This window comes from Pygoscelis adeliae, unplaced genomic scaffold (assembly GCF_000699105.1).
Source record: "Pygoscelis adeliae isolate BGI_AS28 unplaced genomic scaffold, ASM69910v1 Scaffold21, whole genome shotgun sequence".
In the NCBI taxonomy this organism is placed as follows: Eukaryota; Metazoa; Chordata; class Aves; order Sphenisciformes; family Spheniscidae; genus Pygoscelis; species Pygoscelis adeliae.
The window spans coordinates 4,617,622-4,634,373 of record NW_008824243.1 but is presented as its reverse complement, the minus strand read 5'-3'; the positions used below and the strand labels follow the sequence as shown (position 1 = coordinate 4,634,373).

Below are 16,752 nucleotides of genomic sequence, written 5' to 3'. Positions count from 1 at the left end.
AGAGCAGAAAAAAAGTGAAATGCAGCAACCATTACTGTCCAACTTCATTACACTCATGCCTTGGAAGGATGAAACAAGAATGTACTGGAATTTAATCTCCTCTGAGGGAAGAAACTGGAAGCAGCATGTTTGCTAGGAATGACACACACTCAATCCACTAAAAATCAAGATATGCAAAATTTAAATGCAGTTTAAAAATGGACACTGAGAAAATTTACAGACACAGCACCAAGGAAAGTACATTTGCATGGCCTACCCTTGACCCACGACAGCACAGAGCAGGTGGAAAGCAGGTGTGGAGAACACAGCACGCCCCCAACACTGGAGGCTGTGCAGGATGTGCAGGACTCTGCCAGTCCTATGCTAGGGCCCAGGTAGCAGCAGGGGGGTACAAGGACATCATGGATTGCAGTAGCCACCACTGGGCACCCACGGCAGGATCTTCTCAGCATTTCTGGACTGATTTACTAATATTACTAGTATCAATATTTCCACCACAGTCTGGGTTGGGGCAAAGTAACAGCAACTGGCACTTTCAACTGTACTCATCCCCACAACAGATCCCAATGACAACTGTAACTGCAGCATTGCCAAGAGCAAAAAAGAAACACCAGCGTATACACACTGCATTTGGGAAAGAATTGTATTCATCCTTTCTGCAGCAGTGCCATCTTTCTGCTATAATAACAAACCAGGTAGCAATGCTTGAAGGAGAGATGTACCAAATGTTTAAACCAGAACCAGTGGTGAGGCTCCTTTGGGAGCTGACAAGGACAAGTCACAACCACCTCCTGGGATTCCTGCTCCCACTGCAAAACCTGTTTGACGAAGGGCTGTGTTGCAACATGTGCTTTTCATACAGAGCACTTATTTCTGACTATAATTTAGCCTCTTGGCAGGAGATGTTCATACATATCAAGCGAAACAGCCTTGCTCATCCATATCAACCTATACATCCTCATATAGTAGAAGCAGCACAGCGTACTCTCTGCTTCCAGTGGTCTCCTGTAGATCACAGGACAGATTTGGTTAATCATGCCCATCTCCCCTCCATAAAAGCCTGCTCCACATGGGACGTTTCCTGGCCTTTCATACTGTTGAGTTATAAAATCCACAAGTGAAGTGGCCTCTGTGGATGCTCCTATGAAACCATTCCACTACTCATTTTACATGGGAGGGAAGGTTAAAAACAGTGGGACATCACCAGTGCTAACCGAGTATTAAAAATAACATATAACAGTAATGCTTACCACATATGGGAGGAGAAAAGAAAATACCTGAATTATGCTGTCAAAAATAGTACTGTCTGTTCTTAATAAAACACAAAACATAACGAGGCCATCAGTCTACAAATCTTACCAGTTCATTAAGTTCTGCAGAGGAGAGAGGAAAATACAGTCCTTAAAGCATGTCAGATTCCCCTCATCCTCTATTTAAGATGTTACTAAATTATTGAAATTCTACATAAAGAATATATTACACACTGTCTAGTGAATGAGGAACTGCAATGCGTAATATAGAGAGAGGTGTAAGCTTCCCAATATACACACATGAAATGACTTGTTGACCTAAAACACTTGCTTTCTGCCAACGTGATTTCAAGACAGTCAAGGAGGGAAAAATAAATGCCAAAGTAATACACTGATGATCAAATTTTGTAGCTGAAATTTATACCACTAAAGACATTTTATTTATTTATTTTACATTATTTAGGTAAATAATATGCAGTGAGTTAGTAGAAGAGCAAATAAAAATTGAGCATGGCTCCAGCAACTGCACATATCTTGTCTTAACCTGACTTCACGCCACGTGTCACAGCAGTGTCATGGAGCAAGACAGCTCCACAAGGACAGAGGAGTCAATAGTGATTATTTCCTCCTCACCTAGGTATCCATTATACTCAGCTCAGTGTCCTGATAAAAAGAAGAGAGGATGAATACCAGAGCAGATGATACAGTCAATGCTATGCGTGATTGTTACAAATCTGATTGATTGTCTGCCTGCACTGCTGAGAAGAACGAGACTTTATCAATAAAGTTTGATGGTGCTACCAACAGAAATTCAACAGAAAGGAGACAGAAACTTCCTAGAAATATGGCTTGACTTGCCCATTGTTACAGTCAACCTCTTTTCCTTCATATTGGGAGGACATATTATACGATATGTAGAAGTTATGAACTGTGAAGCATCCATTTTTTTTGTGTAAAAGTTGTACAGCATCTGTTGCAATCTCCAGCCGTTTCACTAGGTTGCTCCTGATCTTGCTTCAATCTATATTCAGAATCTGTTGTCAATTAATAAATTATATGAATGGATAAAGCATGTTCTGGAGAGAGCCCAAGGATTCACTGGCTAAATTCAGTCTTCACCAGCTGCAACTTTGCTGAGGCCTAGGGGTGAATTCAGCTTTCTAAGATGTTTTAAAAAAAAAGTTCACATTCTTAATGCTAAAATAGATCTCAGCTTCAAGCCAGTAATCCTTTGGTGGCAGTGTGGTTTTAGTCATGACATATGACATGTCATTGACTAGCAGATACCTCCGCTGAGGTACCAGTTCAACACAAGGGGACCAGCCTGGACACTCCTTTTGAAATAGGATAGCCCCAAGCAGCCACATCTATGCTGTCACACAGGCTATGCTATTAGTCCAACATTGCCAGCAATGTTACTATAAAACCTCTGTTTTTGAGTCCTGTGCTGTTGGCATCCTCGTGCACCCAGTCACAACATGGCTTGGGGGGGGGCAGTTTGGACACGCAGTCACATGCCAAGACGCAGAAAATCAGTTCTAGTTCCTGAACGATAGCTCAGCTCATGGAGAAAGTCACAAAACGCAGCCGGCTGCTCTATAGTCTGGGGACCTTGAAGGCAGATTCCCTCAAAAGGTCAAGAGTGTTAAAAAAAACCAAGACGTCCCTCAGACATACTAGTCTCCTTCCCTACAGTGAAACGAGCTGCGTTGCAGCTGATCTCAGAACCAGTATTCAGAGCAGGACTTAAGCTCTGACAGACATAAGAGCTCTGCAAGAGCAGTGTTTATCCTTGCGTTGCAGGACAGCCCAGTTCTGCCAGATTTGTCAGAGAAATAGCTCAAGGAAAAATATCCTTGTCATGCTGCCAGTGCCAGTGCTAAACTAGGTTAATTGTCAGAGAGATGTGGAGGTCGGCCAAACTTGCAGCATACGGCCTGTGTGGCTTAATGTCAGACGAGAAATGAGAGTCTGTTGGTTGTGAGTAACCACCAACCTCCTGCAACTCCCATCACCTTGGTCCTTCCTCTTACCCCACTGGCCCTCCAGGGCTCCCCGGTGCTTTCCCCTGTCTGGTCCCCATCCCAGAACCAGCCTCTAAGTGAGATAAGGTTTGCCCCCTCTGTGCTCCCGTTACATGGGCAAGGCATGTAAGCACACTTTTTATGAGCAACCTACACAAAAATCAGACATAACTGAGACATAACTCATTCATGAAAAGAAACCTTTCTGCCAACCATAATTATTGCATTGCCTTTCCAGCTTGGCAGCGTTTCACTTTTTTTGGCTGGCTCAGGTTTTACTTTTGGCAATAAAATGTATTTGTTGAGATTGACACTGGCCAACGTCAGCCTTTTCCAAAGGTGTGAGAAGGCTCCAGCCATGAGAAAACGTGCCAGCAGAGGAAAAGGTCTAATTCTGTTCTCAAGTGTGTGTAGGCAGCTATGAATGGAGTAAAGGCGAGTTTCACGCACGCACAGAAGGAATAAAGCAGGATCTTTCTCAAAGTATAACTGAAATGCCAACTTTCATTACACACAAAATTCCTAGGTAGAATCAACAAATTCTTAAAGCTCTCAAAGGGGTTTTGGTTGCTGGAGCTATCCCAGACAAATTTATTTCTGCACCTAGAATCACAGCGCTGGGGAAAAAGATGCTAACCAGTAACACTTACTCATGCCACAAAAATGCAGCACTCTCTAACCCGGGTGGGGAAAGGTACCATCTCTGGCAGAAGGTGGGGGCGAGACCCAGACCCCGCTGTCCTGCTAAGGGGAAAACACCGCATATTTGGCAGAGTGCAATTAGCCCTTGATCAAAGAGTGACTGGACCTAGAATGGTTGCGGTCAGTGGAAACAACTACTTTCTGCTGCACCTCCTATGCTAGCAGCATAGTCTGTATCAAATGCTCCTGAATACAACACTTAATGTGTTCAGAAAATTCATATTGGGCAACTCAACACCATGAGTTTAGATTACAACTCCTATACTTTCAAGAATAATACAGTATATTTGCAATTCACCTACACGGGCTTCTGCTTGGGGGCATTCAGGCCATATTCGTAGTAAAATTTCAAGCTTTACTGTGCAATTCTAAGAGCTGGGAATATGAAGATGAGTGTAAGCAGATGACCTTTTTATTTTTAAACTGAAATTCTCGCATAAACTCCTTCCTCTGGCTGGCAGTTACGCTCCCAATCAGTATGGCTTTTGGCAGCACAGGGCATGGTTTGCAGCTTGCTCCCTAAGTCCTTGCCACTGCCTCCCCCTTTGCACGTCATCGGTACAACGGGGACTTGTGTTGGCAACGGCACCCTACCTCGCTCGTTTGTAAGAAAGCCACAAAGCACAACAGCCAAAAACAGCCCTGGCTGCAGCATCCTCCCAACGTGAAGTCTGAGGATCTCCCCGCTGGGGACGGTGGGCTCTGAGTCCCGAAGCCTCCCGCAGACTCGGCACTGTGCGCACAAGTCAGTCAGGAGCCAGGGGAGCTGGTGGAGCGGGGTCAGACATGAGGCAGGGAGGGGATAGGCTGGGAAAGTGACAGTAGCTGTTGCTGGAAATTTTGGGAGAGATCCCAGAAGTCTGAAGGAAAAACAACTCCTGGGAGGATCTGCCGCCCTTGCAGAGAGCTTGGGGAGAAACAGAAAGGAAGCCTGAGAGTGGTCAGTGCCTGCTGCTCCCCTGTGCCGCGGTACCTGCTCAGACTTGATGTAAGATAATATCCAGATCAGAAGCTTTCCCAAAGAGGACATTGAGACAGGGAGAGTCAGGAACTGAGGAGACTAGTTTTTTTGCTTCCACGCAAGATGTCAGAGTTTGCCATGTTTCCATCCTGGCTCCTTTGTGAGGCTGTAGCATAGGAGTTAAGCTAACGGGCACCCATGACTTTTTGCTTTAAGTCCCCTTAGTTCTGCTTTCCCTGAGAGGCATCCAATTCTAGTACACTGGAAAAGACCCTCCGCATTTTATCCGAGTGTGCTTTGTCCTGGCTATTTAAAGGAAATATTCTAAACACTTCATTTATATTTTCATTCAAGATTCTTTTCATTCAAGCCTTGCTTTCCAACACTTTCAGCTTTAATTAACCTCACAGCTTAACTCCGACACAGATTTCCATACATGCAGCTTTGCACAGAGTAAGGAGGCCAACACATGGCTTTTGCAGTGGACTAACACACGAGCCCAAAAGGTGTTCCAGTCTTATCAATTTTGTCATGAATAACATGTGCCTTGCACTCCCCAGCCTCCGTGCAGCTAACTTCACAAGAACAGACTTGAAGCCAGACACAAGTTTCCCCACTGAGTTGAACAGAAATTAAAGTTGGCCACACGGTTAAGCTCAGTGCTGGTAGGAGGCCAGAAGGGCTCACCTAATATCTTGACCTAAATTGTGCTTACCGTAAAAAAGACATGCCCAAGGACACTGGGAGACAGCTGGCTCTTGTGTCTCTTCTTTTTAAATTGAAAGAACAGAGAAACAAAATTTTACTGGCTGTTCCAGCCCAAAGTGCTGTTTTGAAATTTAAGAGAGTAGTTATCGTATAAAAGTTATATAGAGAAACTTGATCCAGTTAATTTGGTGAGATCCCTTTGACTGTTTCACGTAAAACCCAAGAAAGGTAAGAAAAAAAAGAAGTAATTTTTCGCATGTGGGAGTAAGTTGTGCATTTCACACTAACAAACAATAGATTTAAAAAAAAAGGCTTGATTCAAATTAGTGGGGCAGATCTAGCTGGTGGATTACCAGCAGTGACTAAGGCCAGGAGCTGTTTAATCCTTGGAGAGAAGCAGCAACAGCAAGCGCAGCTGCCACAGGCTCCCCAGTCCTCGACCTGTGCTGAGCACACGCAATACCCGGCACCCTCCCGGGCGCTCGCTCGGTCAGCACGGCCACGTGCCAAAGGGGGATTAGGTTGGAAACCACCCCATGCTTTCCATGTGACTGAGGTCCTCAGAGGGACAAGGTGAGGTTATTCACCGCCTAGTCTCGCATCTTCCTTCCCCTCATAATTTCGTTTCTAAGTGGCCCATTGATGTCAAAGTGCAGAAAATCCTTCTACTGAGAAATACCCCGCTGCACAGGTCGTGCTTTGAAGTGAAAGGGATAGCGATGCAGGTCAGCGTCCCTTGGTGTGAGTGGTGCCACCAGCTCTTCACCCCTGGGAGAGCCTCCTGCAGTGGTCACAGGCTGTCTCTCCATCCACACACCTTGTTTTTAAACCAGGGGAATAACACCCTGACTCAAAAGAATGCTTGGGCAAGTATTTCCTTTCTGAAGATATTTTAGATAAGAAAGAAAGAAAGCAGGTGCTTGTTGAAGCAGCTTTACAGGGATATAAAGGAGAAGGCATGGGCCTTGGACTGGGGTCACCTCAAGACCCATGCAGACCCTTACGATGCTGAGAGCCATTGGGCTGGTGTGGCTACATCCCACCCCTTCCCAGAGGTGCCTCAAGGGAGCCCGCACAGATTTCTCTTGTCCTTCTGCCATGTGTTTCCGTGGGCTTCCCCTCAGGAGGGAGCACCCCAGCTTACCACACGATTGGTAAATCTTCATGATTTGGCTAAGAGCAAGGACAAGAACTGCATCTGTGCTGAGATCTTTGCTGCGGGCAAGGGAGGGACAACAGGCAACAGCCAGGGAAGTGCTTTTAGTGCAGGCAACAGTGTCAGGAGATATGTATTTGCTTGCTGAAAATACCTATAATTATCAGACTGCTAATAGAAAACTAAAAATAACAGCACCCAACATCTGTCCCATCAAGTACCACTGCAACGCATCCACACACCTTTCTTTCCTACCCGCGTGGCACCCAGCTGAAGTGCAAAGGTCTGACACAGCCTTTCCCCAACTTCATTTCTCCTCTTCGACTCTCCTAAAATCTGCTCTTTATTTCTTAGATGGATTCCAGAGCCTGCATCTCCAGATGGGCTTTGGGCTATACTGTAATTCCTATTCCCCAAGCCACCCGTTCCTCACTTATGAAAAAAAAAAAATGCCCTCGAGCTAAAGCAAACCTCTGCAATACAACACAAATAACCTAACTTTCTTTGAATGGGGTAGAAGGGAAGAGATGGGCTGTATGAGCTGGGGCGCAGTGCGAATCCCAGCGCCCTTAATTCTTGCTCTTGCACCGGCACCAGTGATGGTAACCGCATCCCCCACGGTCCTCCAACTCTTCCCTTGCCGTTTGTAGCCCCACCGGCCCCTCCTCTTCCTCGGCTGGTATCTCTGGTGCCTGCCAGCCAACAAAATAGTGAGTCCTGACTGAGGCCAGTATTTGTAGTGGCCAACAACCAAAGATAGTGTGATAATGAAAAACAAAATTTTTCCGCTTACTACAGTCTAGTTTCGAGCCATGGGACAAGCCATCAGATATGCTACACACGGCACTGGCTTTTCAGTTGCCTGTGGAGAAGAATTTATGATTGCCTCTGTAGGCTTTGGGGAACAAAAGGATTGGGGCAGTAAACCTGTGCCCGCAGGTGCCAGGCTGTCCTGAACACTCTTGCCCATGCTGTCCCACTCACAAGACTTTGCATGGAAAACATCCTGCATGCAAGTGCCTGAGCAACCAAAGTAGCAACCTGTAGGTCATAACATTCATATAAACTGATTAAACAGGACTGAAAACAGTATTACTCTTTTTCTTTCAGCTGCTGCTATTAGAGAGGACCTTGAATCCATCCCACAGATTTGTATGTCAGTGTCTTCTGCAGCATCCAGCAGCAGCCAGAGGCACCAAATACACGCAGAGGAGGAGGAGAAATTCCTGAATTGAGCTCAAACTGCCCTGCGCCCTTTTGGATGATGTCAGCCCCAGCAAATCCTGCTTTCTGCTGCCCTGGCCAGAGACGGAGCGGTGTGCGAGGTCCTGAGCACCGGCTCCCGGCGCCAGGTAGCATCCAGGGCTGGGCACCAGGGAGGGCATGTGCACCTCCCATTGCTGACAACTGAAGATGCACGTCCAAGCCCCAGCCCACACCCACTCCATTAAGAACGACTGCCAACATCCAGTGAGACTAACGTCTCTGTGGGTTAGAAGGCTAAATAAATAAGAGACAAATAGCTACCGTACGTCGTAGCCCTTTACCCTGGGAGAATCAGTGAACCTGAATTCCCCAAGAAAAGCAAGTAGGCTGCGCCTGCGCCTGTGCTCTGATTAATCTCATCAGTTTGTTTTCCTGCAAACTAGATGTCCCAGATGCCATTGTTTCCATTATAAGTGTTCATCTGCTCTGTTTTGAGCTTGATTGCTCCTGTAGGCTGCCTGGCTTAACTGTTTTTTGATTGTTTGTTTTTTTTTAAATTAACGACCTTAAACAAAATGCCAGTAAATTAAAATGAGGGCATAGCTGCAACCCTCAACACCAGATTTGTTAAATGTTTAAAAACACCTATGGCATACAGAAATCCTGAGCAGTTGTACGCAGCGTGACTAAATTATTTATAGTTGCCATGCATATCACACAAGAATTTCAAAAGGGGACTTTGTGTTTCTGCAAAACATTGCTATTTTTGTCTGACAGTAGAGACAAAACGATTTGGAAATTAGTCTCATTGGTACTAATCACAACTGTTACTAAAACATTCCCACTGTAGGCACAATACAGTCATTTTTCATTTTTGAGCAGAATTAGCCATTTCATTCATTTTCTCAAGGAAGATTTTGGGATTTATAATTTGTTAAAACACAAACAAAGCATAATTAATCAAAACATACTGGAACAAATATCTATTTCTATTCATAAAAGCCCTATTAACTAGTACAACAATATGCAAGCACAAATTAAACTAGTATCATTTATAGATGATACCATAGAATATTTGTTTTATGGGTTGGAAAGATCAGCTATGGGGTTGTTTGAGGTGGGTTTTTTTTAAGACATGAAGACATATGCATGGATTGCTACATTTAAATTTGCGTTATAGAGAAAATAACATTCTGCTGTGGGCAAAAACACAAATATGGGAAATTTCTTTCCTGTCTCAAGTGAATTATTTCTGGTGAAAGGCTTCTCAGCGTTTTGCTATAGGCATGCAGCTTTACACACAGAGCATTATGCATGTACACACAGAGAGCACTCTACCGGGGGTGCCTATCCTGATGCCCTCCTCTATGCCCAGCTCCCCTGCAACGCTATTTATGGAAAGTAAAGAAAAGACACAGACTCAGAAATGGAAAAAAAAACCCCAAACCCAACAACCACCGAAAATGTCGGCGCAGAAAAGCAAGTTGATAAGGAAAAAGACAGCTTCACTCAGTATGTCTCAGCTGCTTCCAAAGCAGAAAGCAACGTACTGCTATTATTAGCCCTCCGGATGGGAAGCAGCTAGTTCGTAGCATGGTTTGAAGCTGTTGGCAAGACATTGCGGGATTTTCTTCGCACGTAACGCACACGCACAGACACACAGGCAGACAGACAGACAGACCCCCAAAACGCTCGTGGTGAGCCCCTTCCCGCCGCTCGGGTGAGACAGACAGACAGAGAGCACGACGCTGGCACGACTGTGCGTACTCACAGCTCGGAGTACAAGAAGTGCAGGTTGCCCACATTGTCTATGTAGTTTGCAGGACTTAGCCAAGGTAGGACCAGTAACAGGAGAGCCTTCATTTTCAGTGCAGGGCTGGCACTGCTGCTGGGTTTCCTCCTTCCCACTGTCTCTCTGTGCTGGTGGGACACACAACGTGAAGCTTTTGTGCCAGCCAAGCCCCTTCTAGGCGAGCCTTTCCATTTCAACGCAATGGTAGCACATTATGAATCGAGCTTAAATCCCTTAAACGAAGCTACACTGCAAAAATCATTGACCTGTAAGAGGATTACTCCATCTGACTCTCAGATGGGTAGATGTGAGGGTTTAGGGACAGCACAGTGTGGTTGGCGAGACAGTGACTTATGCTGCAGAGGAGAGCGATGCTCGGGGAAGAGACCTGCCTCCTGCAGGATTCAGAGTGGTTCTTCAGAGGCAGCTGGTACGTTTACATCACTGCCCACAAGCAGATGGGTTACGAGCTAAACTGCATCACGGAAGGGTGTAGCTGTCTGACAAGGGGGGAAAAAAAAATGCCCCCCGTGGAGTTCTGAAGCAGGCGATATCAGAAGACCACACCTTTTTAAAGTAAAACACCGCAAAACATCACAGCCTGCTGGCTGTTTACATCTCAGTCTGAATTCCCCAAATCCAGTCAGATGTTTTTGTGCAAACATAAATCATGTAATAATCCAAGGACATGTCTCTTCTCTCTTTTCTTTTTTTAAGGATGCAAAAGCAAACATTTTAAATAAGGATGCTTTTAATGGACTACTCCGTGGTAACTGGCGTTTAAAAGAAAAATAAAGTTCTGTCATCAATTACAAAGCATAAACCAGCAAACTCACCTTGTCCCATCAGTGACCTCATCTCTGATCAGGGCAAGCTTTCATTTTGTCTCTGAGAACCAGGATTGGTCTGAGGCTGAATCATGCAAGAAACGCGAGGACTGCCGACTGCCCTGGTGACTCTAGCGGAGTCTACTTTAATTTATTCACTGAGAACACAGATCACGTTCAGTCGAGATTTCAGATGGGCTCTGAGCCGTTCTTGCTGCAGGCACCGGATTGTTTATGACTATTATTTTTTTTTTTTTTATTAGCAAAATCGCACACTTTCTCTCCCCTCTATTGATTCACCGGAGGTAAAGAGAACAGCATCAACTCGATCTGCTCTGTGCCTGGGCATGCTGGAGCCGGTGCTTGAAGAGCACAATGCCCTTCTCCTCTCCTGCCCTGCCATGAGTTGGAGGTGGGATGGCGAGGAAGGTTTCTGCATTTCTGAGAATTAATTTAGGCAGAGGCATAAGATACCTTTGGCGATAATTAATAATGCTGTGCTTAAAAAACCATAACGGTACCGCACAGTCTCTGCAAGCACAAGGTTGCAGAAGTCCCCCTTATGGGTCACTCAGAAAGTTCACTCTTAATTCTTCCCTCGGGCGGGAATGCCAGTGAGGCTGCACTACCCACCCTCTGGGAAGCTGAAACCCCCAGCAGCAAAGGTTCCCTCTGTTTTCCTACTCCCCTGCCTCTGCCCTTTGGCCTTAAGGTAACTCAGCCCTCCAAACCATCCTGAGGAAGGAAAATCCAAGGGGTAAAGAAGAAGCCGCCCAGCCTATGTAGCACTGCCTTGTACTGCACTATCTTAGAGGCTTTAGGGTTTGATGGGAAGGGAGACCACTGCTCCGTCTCTCCAGTCCCCTGCTCCCTGGGTTTGCAAAGCCAGGACTTGGTGGGGGGACCCTGGCACAGGCGAGCAGGGACAACAAGAGGCTGTGGGAACATGGTACTAAGCCAATTCCTCCTTACCCCTGGTTGGGCTCAGGCCAAGTGAGACAGAGGCGTAGGATCTTGAAGATCCTGAGGGGAAAATCCAGGCCATGGACATTCAGTAATAAGCACTGGAATAAAACTTGAGAGGCTTTTACAAGATCAGTCATGTTTATAACACTGCAATTCTGCAAGGGTGAAGGGTTTGTTTGCTACTACCTCAAGGAGGAGAAACCAAGACACTGGAGTGACTCGCACATGTCCGTGTAGGAGAGTCAACACTAGAAATCAGGAATTGTGCTTGTTGTGTGGCTTCTGTGTAAAAAACAAAATTCCAATTTGAGTGTTTATTGTTTGAGGGGAGTTTTCCTGCTAGTTTTATGGCCCCAGCTCCATCATCTCAAAAAAATGAAGACAAAAAGGAGGATCTAAAATACATTAAAGTCAGCTATATGTATAGCAAAGGGAAAGGGTACTTGCACTAGGGGATCAAGATTTTGTGGTTGGAATCTGTAGAGAAACATAATCTCAGTGACAGTAGCTCACAGCAGACTGTCAGTCCCTTTACCTGCATTACTATTGAAATTTGTATTTGAGGCATGCCAGAGAAGTACTGAGCAAAGGCAGAAAATTATAAGTAACTTTGCTAATTTTATCCCTTAGCAGCAGAGAGCTAACCTTGCAGCACACTGCTGGCCTGGGCTGGAGGCTGTTGCCACCGCTTCTTACGCCATGAGACAGCAGCACCCTCAACAGGGAAAGCCAGGTCCAGAACTGGGTGGGCCAAGGGCACTCAAATCCACAAACGCCAAGCCTCTAGCATGTGAAAAGTGGGGTTTTGTCCTCTGGAAGGGGTTTATTGCTAGTGGGTTTTTTCAGTTTTAGTAATGCAAAATGGCCATATTTTTTGGTTGGTTAAACCACCATAGCTTCAGTGAATATCTTCAGTGAATAAATTCCTCATGAGAATCCAGATGCTTTAGAAAATGACACCTCCAGTTCAAATGGGGATGTGTTTGAATGGCAGGTTGCAGAGCTGTTTCCAGTTACGGGCTTCAAGACCCAGAAGCCTGCAGCCACGTGAACACACATCCATGCTCCAGCTCACCAACCTGCTCACCAGGGATGCTCTGACCCTCAGCATTACCATGTCTGTGCAGGAATGTGCCCCCACCAGCAGTCTGGAGCCCTGCGCTGGTCACCCAGGGCTTCCTCTGCAACGCGCAGGCAGAAGCACACACCTAGGAACACGACTCACACCTGCAAACCACAGGGGAAGACATTTCACTGGACAACAGACACAGGCCACAAAAAAGGGCATGTCTTAGACCCCATATCTCCTCAAATCCAAGGTGCTGTTACCTGGACTATGCCAAAGCATTTGTCTGCCACCAGTAATCACAGCCCTGAATGTCTCTCTTTACTCTTCTGCCGTCCTTTCAAAAGACAGAAGATGCAAGACAAAAGCAGCAGCACGTGCTTTTGCTCTGCAAAACAGAGGATCGTCCATCACCAGTTCTCTCCTTGCAGAGGAACCAAACTGCTCCCTGGAAATGTCTCTCCCAGAGGCAAGAGAGAGGGTGTCCTGGCCACCAGGAGGAGGTAAGCCCAGAGGGGGAGTCCAGCCAGCGAGCTCTTCTACACCGCATCAGAGAAGCCGGGGCTCTGTGAGCCCCACGGTGCGGTGCATGGCTAAGTGCTCACCTGGAAGAAAGGAGCGCTCAGCTCCAAAGACCAATACCAAACTGGAATATTTTCTGCTCTACTTCTCATATAGGTCATCTACGATTCCAAAAAGGATTGAAGAAAGGGCAATTATAAAACCCTTAATGTACTACTAAAATATTTATGATAGCTCAGCTCCTAAAACTCACAGATATCTTTGGATGACTAAATACACACTTCCATTATGCAGCTAACCACAAGGTGTCTGCCCAGAACTGCTAACAATAGCATGAAGTACCTTGAATGCATTTGATTCTAAAAAAAGATATATTGTCAAATAAATGGACTAAATTCAGCTCTAAATTCATGATACTGTAGGCATTAATTGGGACTGAAATCTGTAAATCTCTCTTTATATTAATTGTCTATTTTAATCAGCACTAATTGAAGATATTTTTTCCTCTCCTTAAGAAAAAGAGTGAAAAAAGGGTTTATCAACAACAACTTACTGGGTTTGGAAATGCTGTTCAAGGTGACCGCGTTGCATGACCTCTGAGCAGTGTTCTGTGAAAGGGCAGCTAACCATTAGCTTGTCCAGGAGGTTATTCACTAGTATGCTGGACTTCCTGCACGTCTGGAGAATCACAAGCTTGCGGTCCATGGGGCAGAAGTCCTTTTCCACGAGGAAGTTTGTAAGACAGGCTGTGCAGAAGGTGTGACCACAGAGCGTGTCTAACGGCTGAAGCAAAGGTTGCAGGCAAATGTGGCATATCAGATCATCATCTACTTCTTCGGTGTAGCTGTACAAGTGGTTTTCTTCTGGTAAATGCGCTTGGCCGCAGGTGACACAGAGTGGCGGGGAGCTGTCCTCCATTTCTTCTTCTTTCTGGCTCATAATCAGAATTGATGCAATTCAAAAGAGGGCAGACGGAAATACCCGACCTGTTTTCTATTCGTGAGAGCCGCAGCAAGGCTTGTGTGCCATCAGATCTGTGGGGAAGAAAGCCGAAGGATTATGTTCTGGATTGTTTTCTCTTACCGTACTTACAGTATGTATCTGGATATGAAGTACTCTAGCAGGTTTTAGGGAAGGATTGCATCTTTGGGATAGGAGGGTGAAGCAAAGAAGTGGAAAATAAATTAAAAGGAGAGAGTTAACTCCAGGGACTTCTTTTCCTTTAAATCTAGCTCAATTTACACAACTACTCTCATTGTAAAGAAAGCTATCGAAATAGGAAGAATGTTACAGGCATTTAATGGTTGAAAACCTTAAATTAGCATATAATTGCAGTTCCAGTCAGCTGATTTTGTGGTCACATTACTTCTGCTGGAAAAGCAGCATCATGTGTAGGCAAACATTGCAAGAGTGTATGCAGAAATACAGGTAAGAATAATGGTTATTGCCCAAGACACCTGCTCAGCACAGCGAGGGAAAGCAGCAACTTCGCCTAACACACACCAGTGTGCAGACACTGTACACGCAGCCAGAGGGAGGACACTGGGGGTCACGAGGATTTAGAGCTTGGGACCCTCTAGACCATCCTCTTCCCACAACAGCAATGGATGTCTCCGATTCTCAAAACCATTGAACACAAGACCCCATCTTTTACATTATGCATAATGGTGTTACAGACAGCAAGAATGAACTTCGGGGAGAGTTCAGTTCTCCACTGTCATGTCTCGGGGACCTGGGACCTCGCATTCAAAGCTTATCTGCCTATCCCCCATGGCACTGCTCTGGATGCCTCAAGTCAAGCAGTTACAACCATCTGCACCAGCGTAACCAGCTGAAAACTTCATTTTACTTCCCAAAGCACCAAACACCTCACGCGCTGAAGTGAAGTCCACAACACGATGCCAAGTACTGTATCACTCAAAATTAGGTCTTTTCCCTCCACAAATTGTATTACAGAAACGCAGTGTGTCCCTAACTACAGACCCATTTAGTTAGCTCTGGCCAGAGCACCTGCCTGCTGGTATTTTAAAGATGTAAACTCTGTGGGTGGCAGCAAAACTGAAGAGTGGTTTGTAGTTTTTACTTGATGAACCCCGACTGCTCGTTGGAGCACTTATGTCTCATTACATCTATGCTTATTTTGATATACTGCTTTGAAAATAAACATGAAGATATAAAATATGGAATGGCCTAATTAATACTCTTCCTTGAAAATTTAAATCTTATTTGCTGCTCTGCCGTAACACTGTACCCTTGCTCCCAGCTTGACTTAATTTGCTGAGACAATGTGTCAGCCTCAGACACCCACGTTTGAGGGCAAATGAGGGAAAGAATAAAAACAAATCTGACTATGACAAAGCACATTTTCATATAAAATAAAACCTTATTTTTATGCAAAGCTCATGGGCTCTAAACCTGAGAAATTGGACTTTAACATGGCAGGGTTTTTCTGACATAAAGGTAAAATGATAGCCGCTCTAACTCTAACCAGATGCTTAAATGTCAAACATTTACTTTAATGCTTTGCTAGATCCTATTCTTACGTAGCAATTATGCTGAGTGGCTGTATAATATTTTTTGCTTGCAAGACTAAGTTCTGCATAAGCTCTGTCTCCTGATTAGCAGCAGCTTCATTTGAATTAAAATCATCACCTATTAGAATTCTTGCAAATATTTAAAATACTTTATACTGTGGCAAAAGTTTCCTTTTGTAAAAACATTCACCAGAGCTTTATGAACAGCTCTTTGTGAAGAAAGGAATGCCCTTCTATAGTGCAGAAAGCAGCTCTACCTACTATCTTAATATAGGAATTAAAAACAGTATTATTTGGTTCTACTAAGGTGACACACAGCAAAATGAAACAAGAGAAAAGATGATCATGAGGCTGAGGTGGAGACTGTTTGAGCACGGCAAATGACTCCTGGTAGGCAGCTCTTAGCTAACTTCTCGACGAAATGGGGTTGTTGTGAGCTGGTGTTTGATCTACCAGTAGCTGTGTTTTGCAGAGTGAGAGGGAGAGTGTTCAGCTGATCTCCACATCCCTCGCTCATGGAGGGAGCCCATCCAAAGTCAACAGGGCCCCTTGCAAGAATGGCAATACACAATTGGGGAGTTTGTGGGATTGTGGCTTTAAAAATAGCCATAAAATGAATTAGAAATCAATAAGGCATGACAAAAATAGCATTGCTTTATGAACTTTGTTCTTTCCTACATTTTCGAAATGCCTTGCACCAGGGGCAACCAGGGGAGCGGGCAATGTCATGTTGTTTCTCCGCTCTCCTGTCACGTCCTCTTGTACCAGCACAGGTGGACCCATGTGGGTGCTCTCCTCATGCACCATGCACCAGAATATGGCCAACCCCAACATTTTGTTGCCTCCTGGATGTTCCCAAGGACAGAAACTCTTGCTTCCTGCTGGCAGGAGACCCGATCAGGCTCCCATCAGCAAGCCTGCTGAAAGCTGGACCCAAAGCCCTGCTCTGAGGCAGGAGCAGCCCGCAGGAACAGGAACACGAGCATCCGAACAGCCCCCTCCCTGCCTCGTGCCCTAACCCTGAAAGTACCGCTCCTC

At 45.3% G+C, this 16,752-nt stretch overlaps 1 protein-coding gene across 2 annotated transcripts in view; it reads right to left on the bottom strand.

Moving 5' to 3' along the window:
• The window catches only part of LNX1 (ligand of numb-protein X 1, E3 ubiquitin protein ligase), a 69,324-nt gene extending 55,205 nt beyond the window's left edge, over positions 1-14,119 (bottom strand). The window contains exon 1 of one of the 2 annotated variants that reach the window (XM_009335145.1): positions 13,734-14,119. In XM_009335145.1, the coding sequence (XP_009333420.1) occupies positions 13,734-14,119 (386 nt within the window). Of the gene's footprint in view, positions 1-9,778; positions 9,871-13,733 lie in introns of those variants that run through there. The other variant, XM_009335146.1, reaches the window with a different exon arrangement.
• Positions 14,120-16,752: the final 2,633 nt, after the last annotated feature.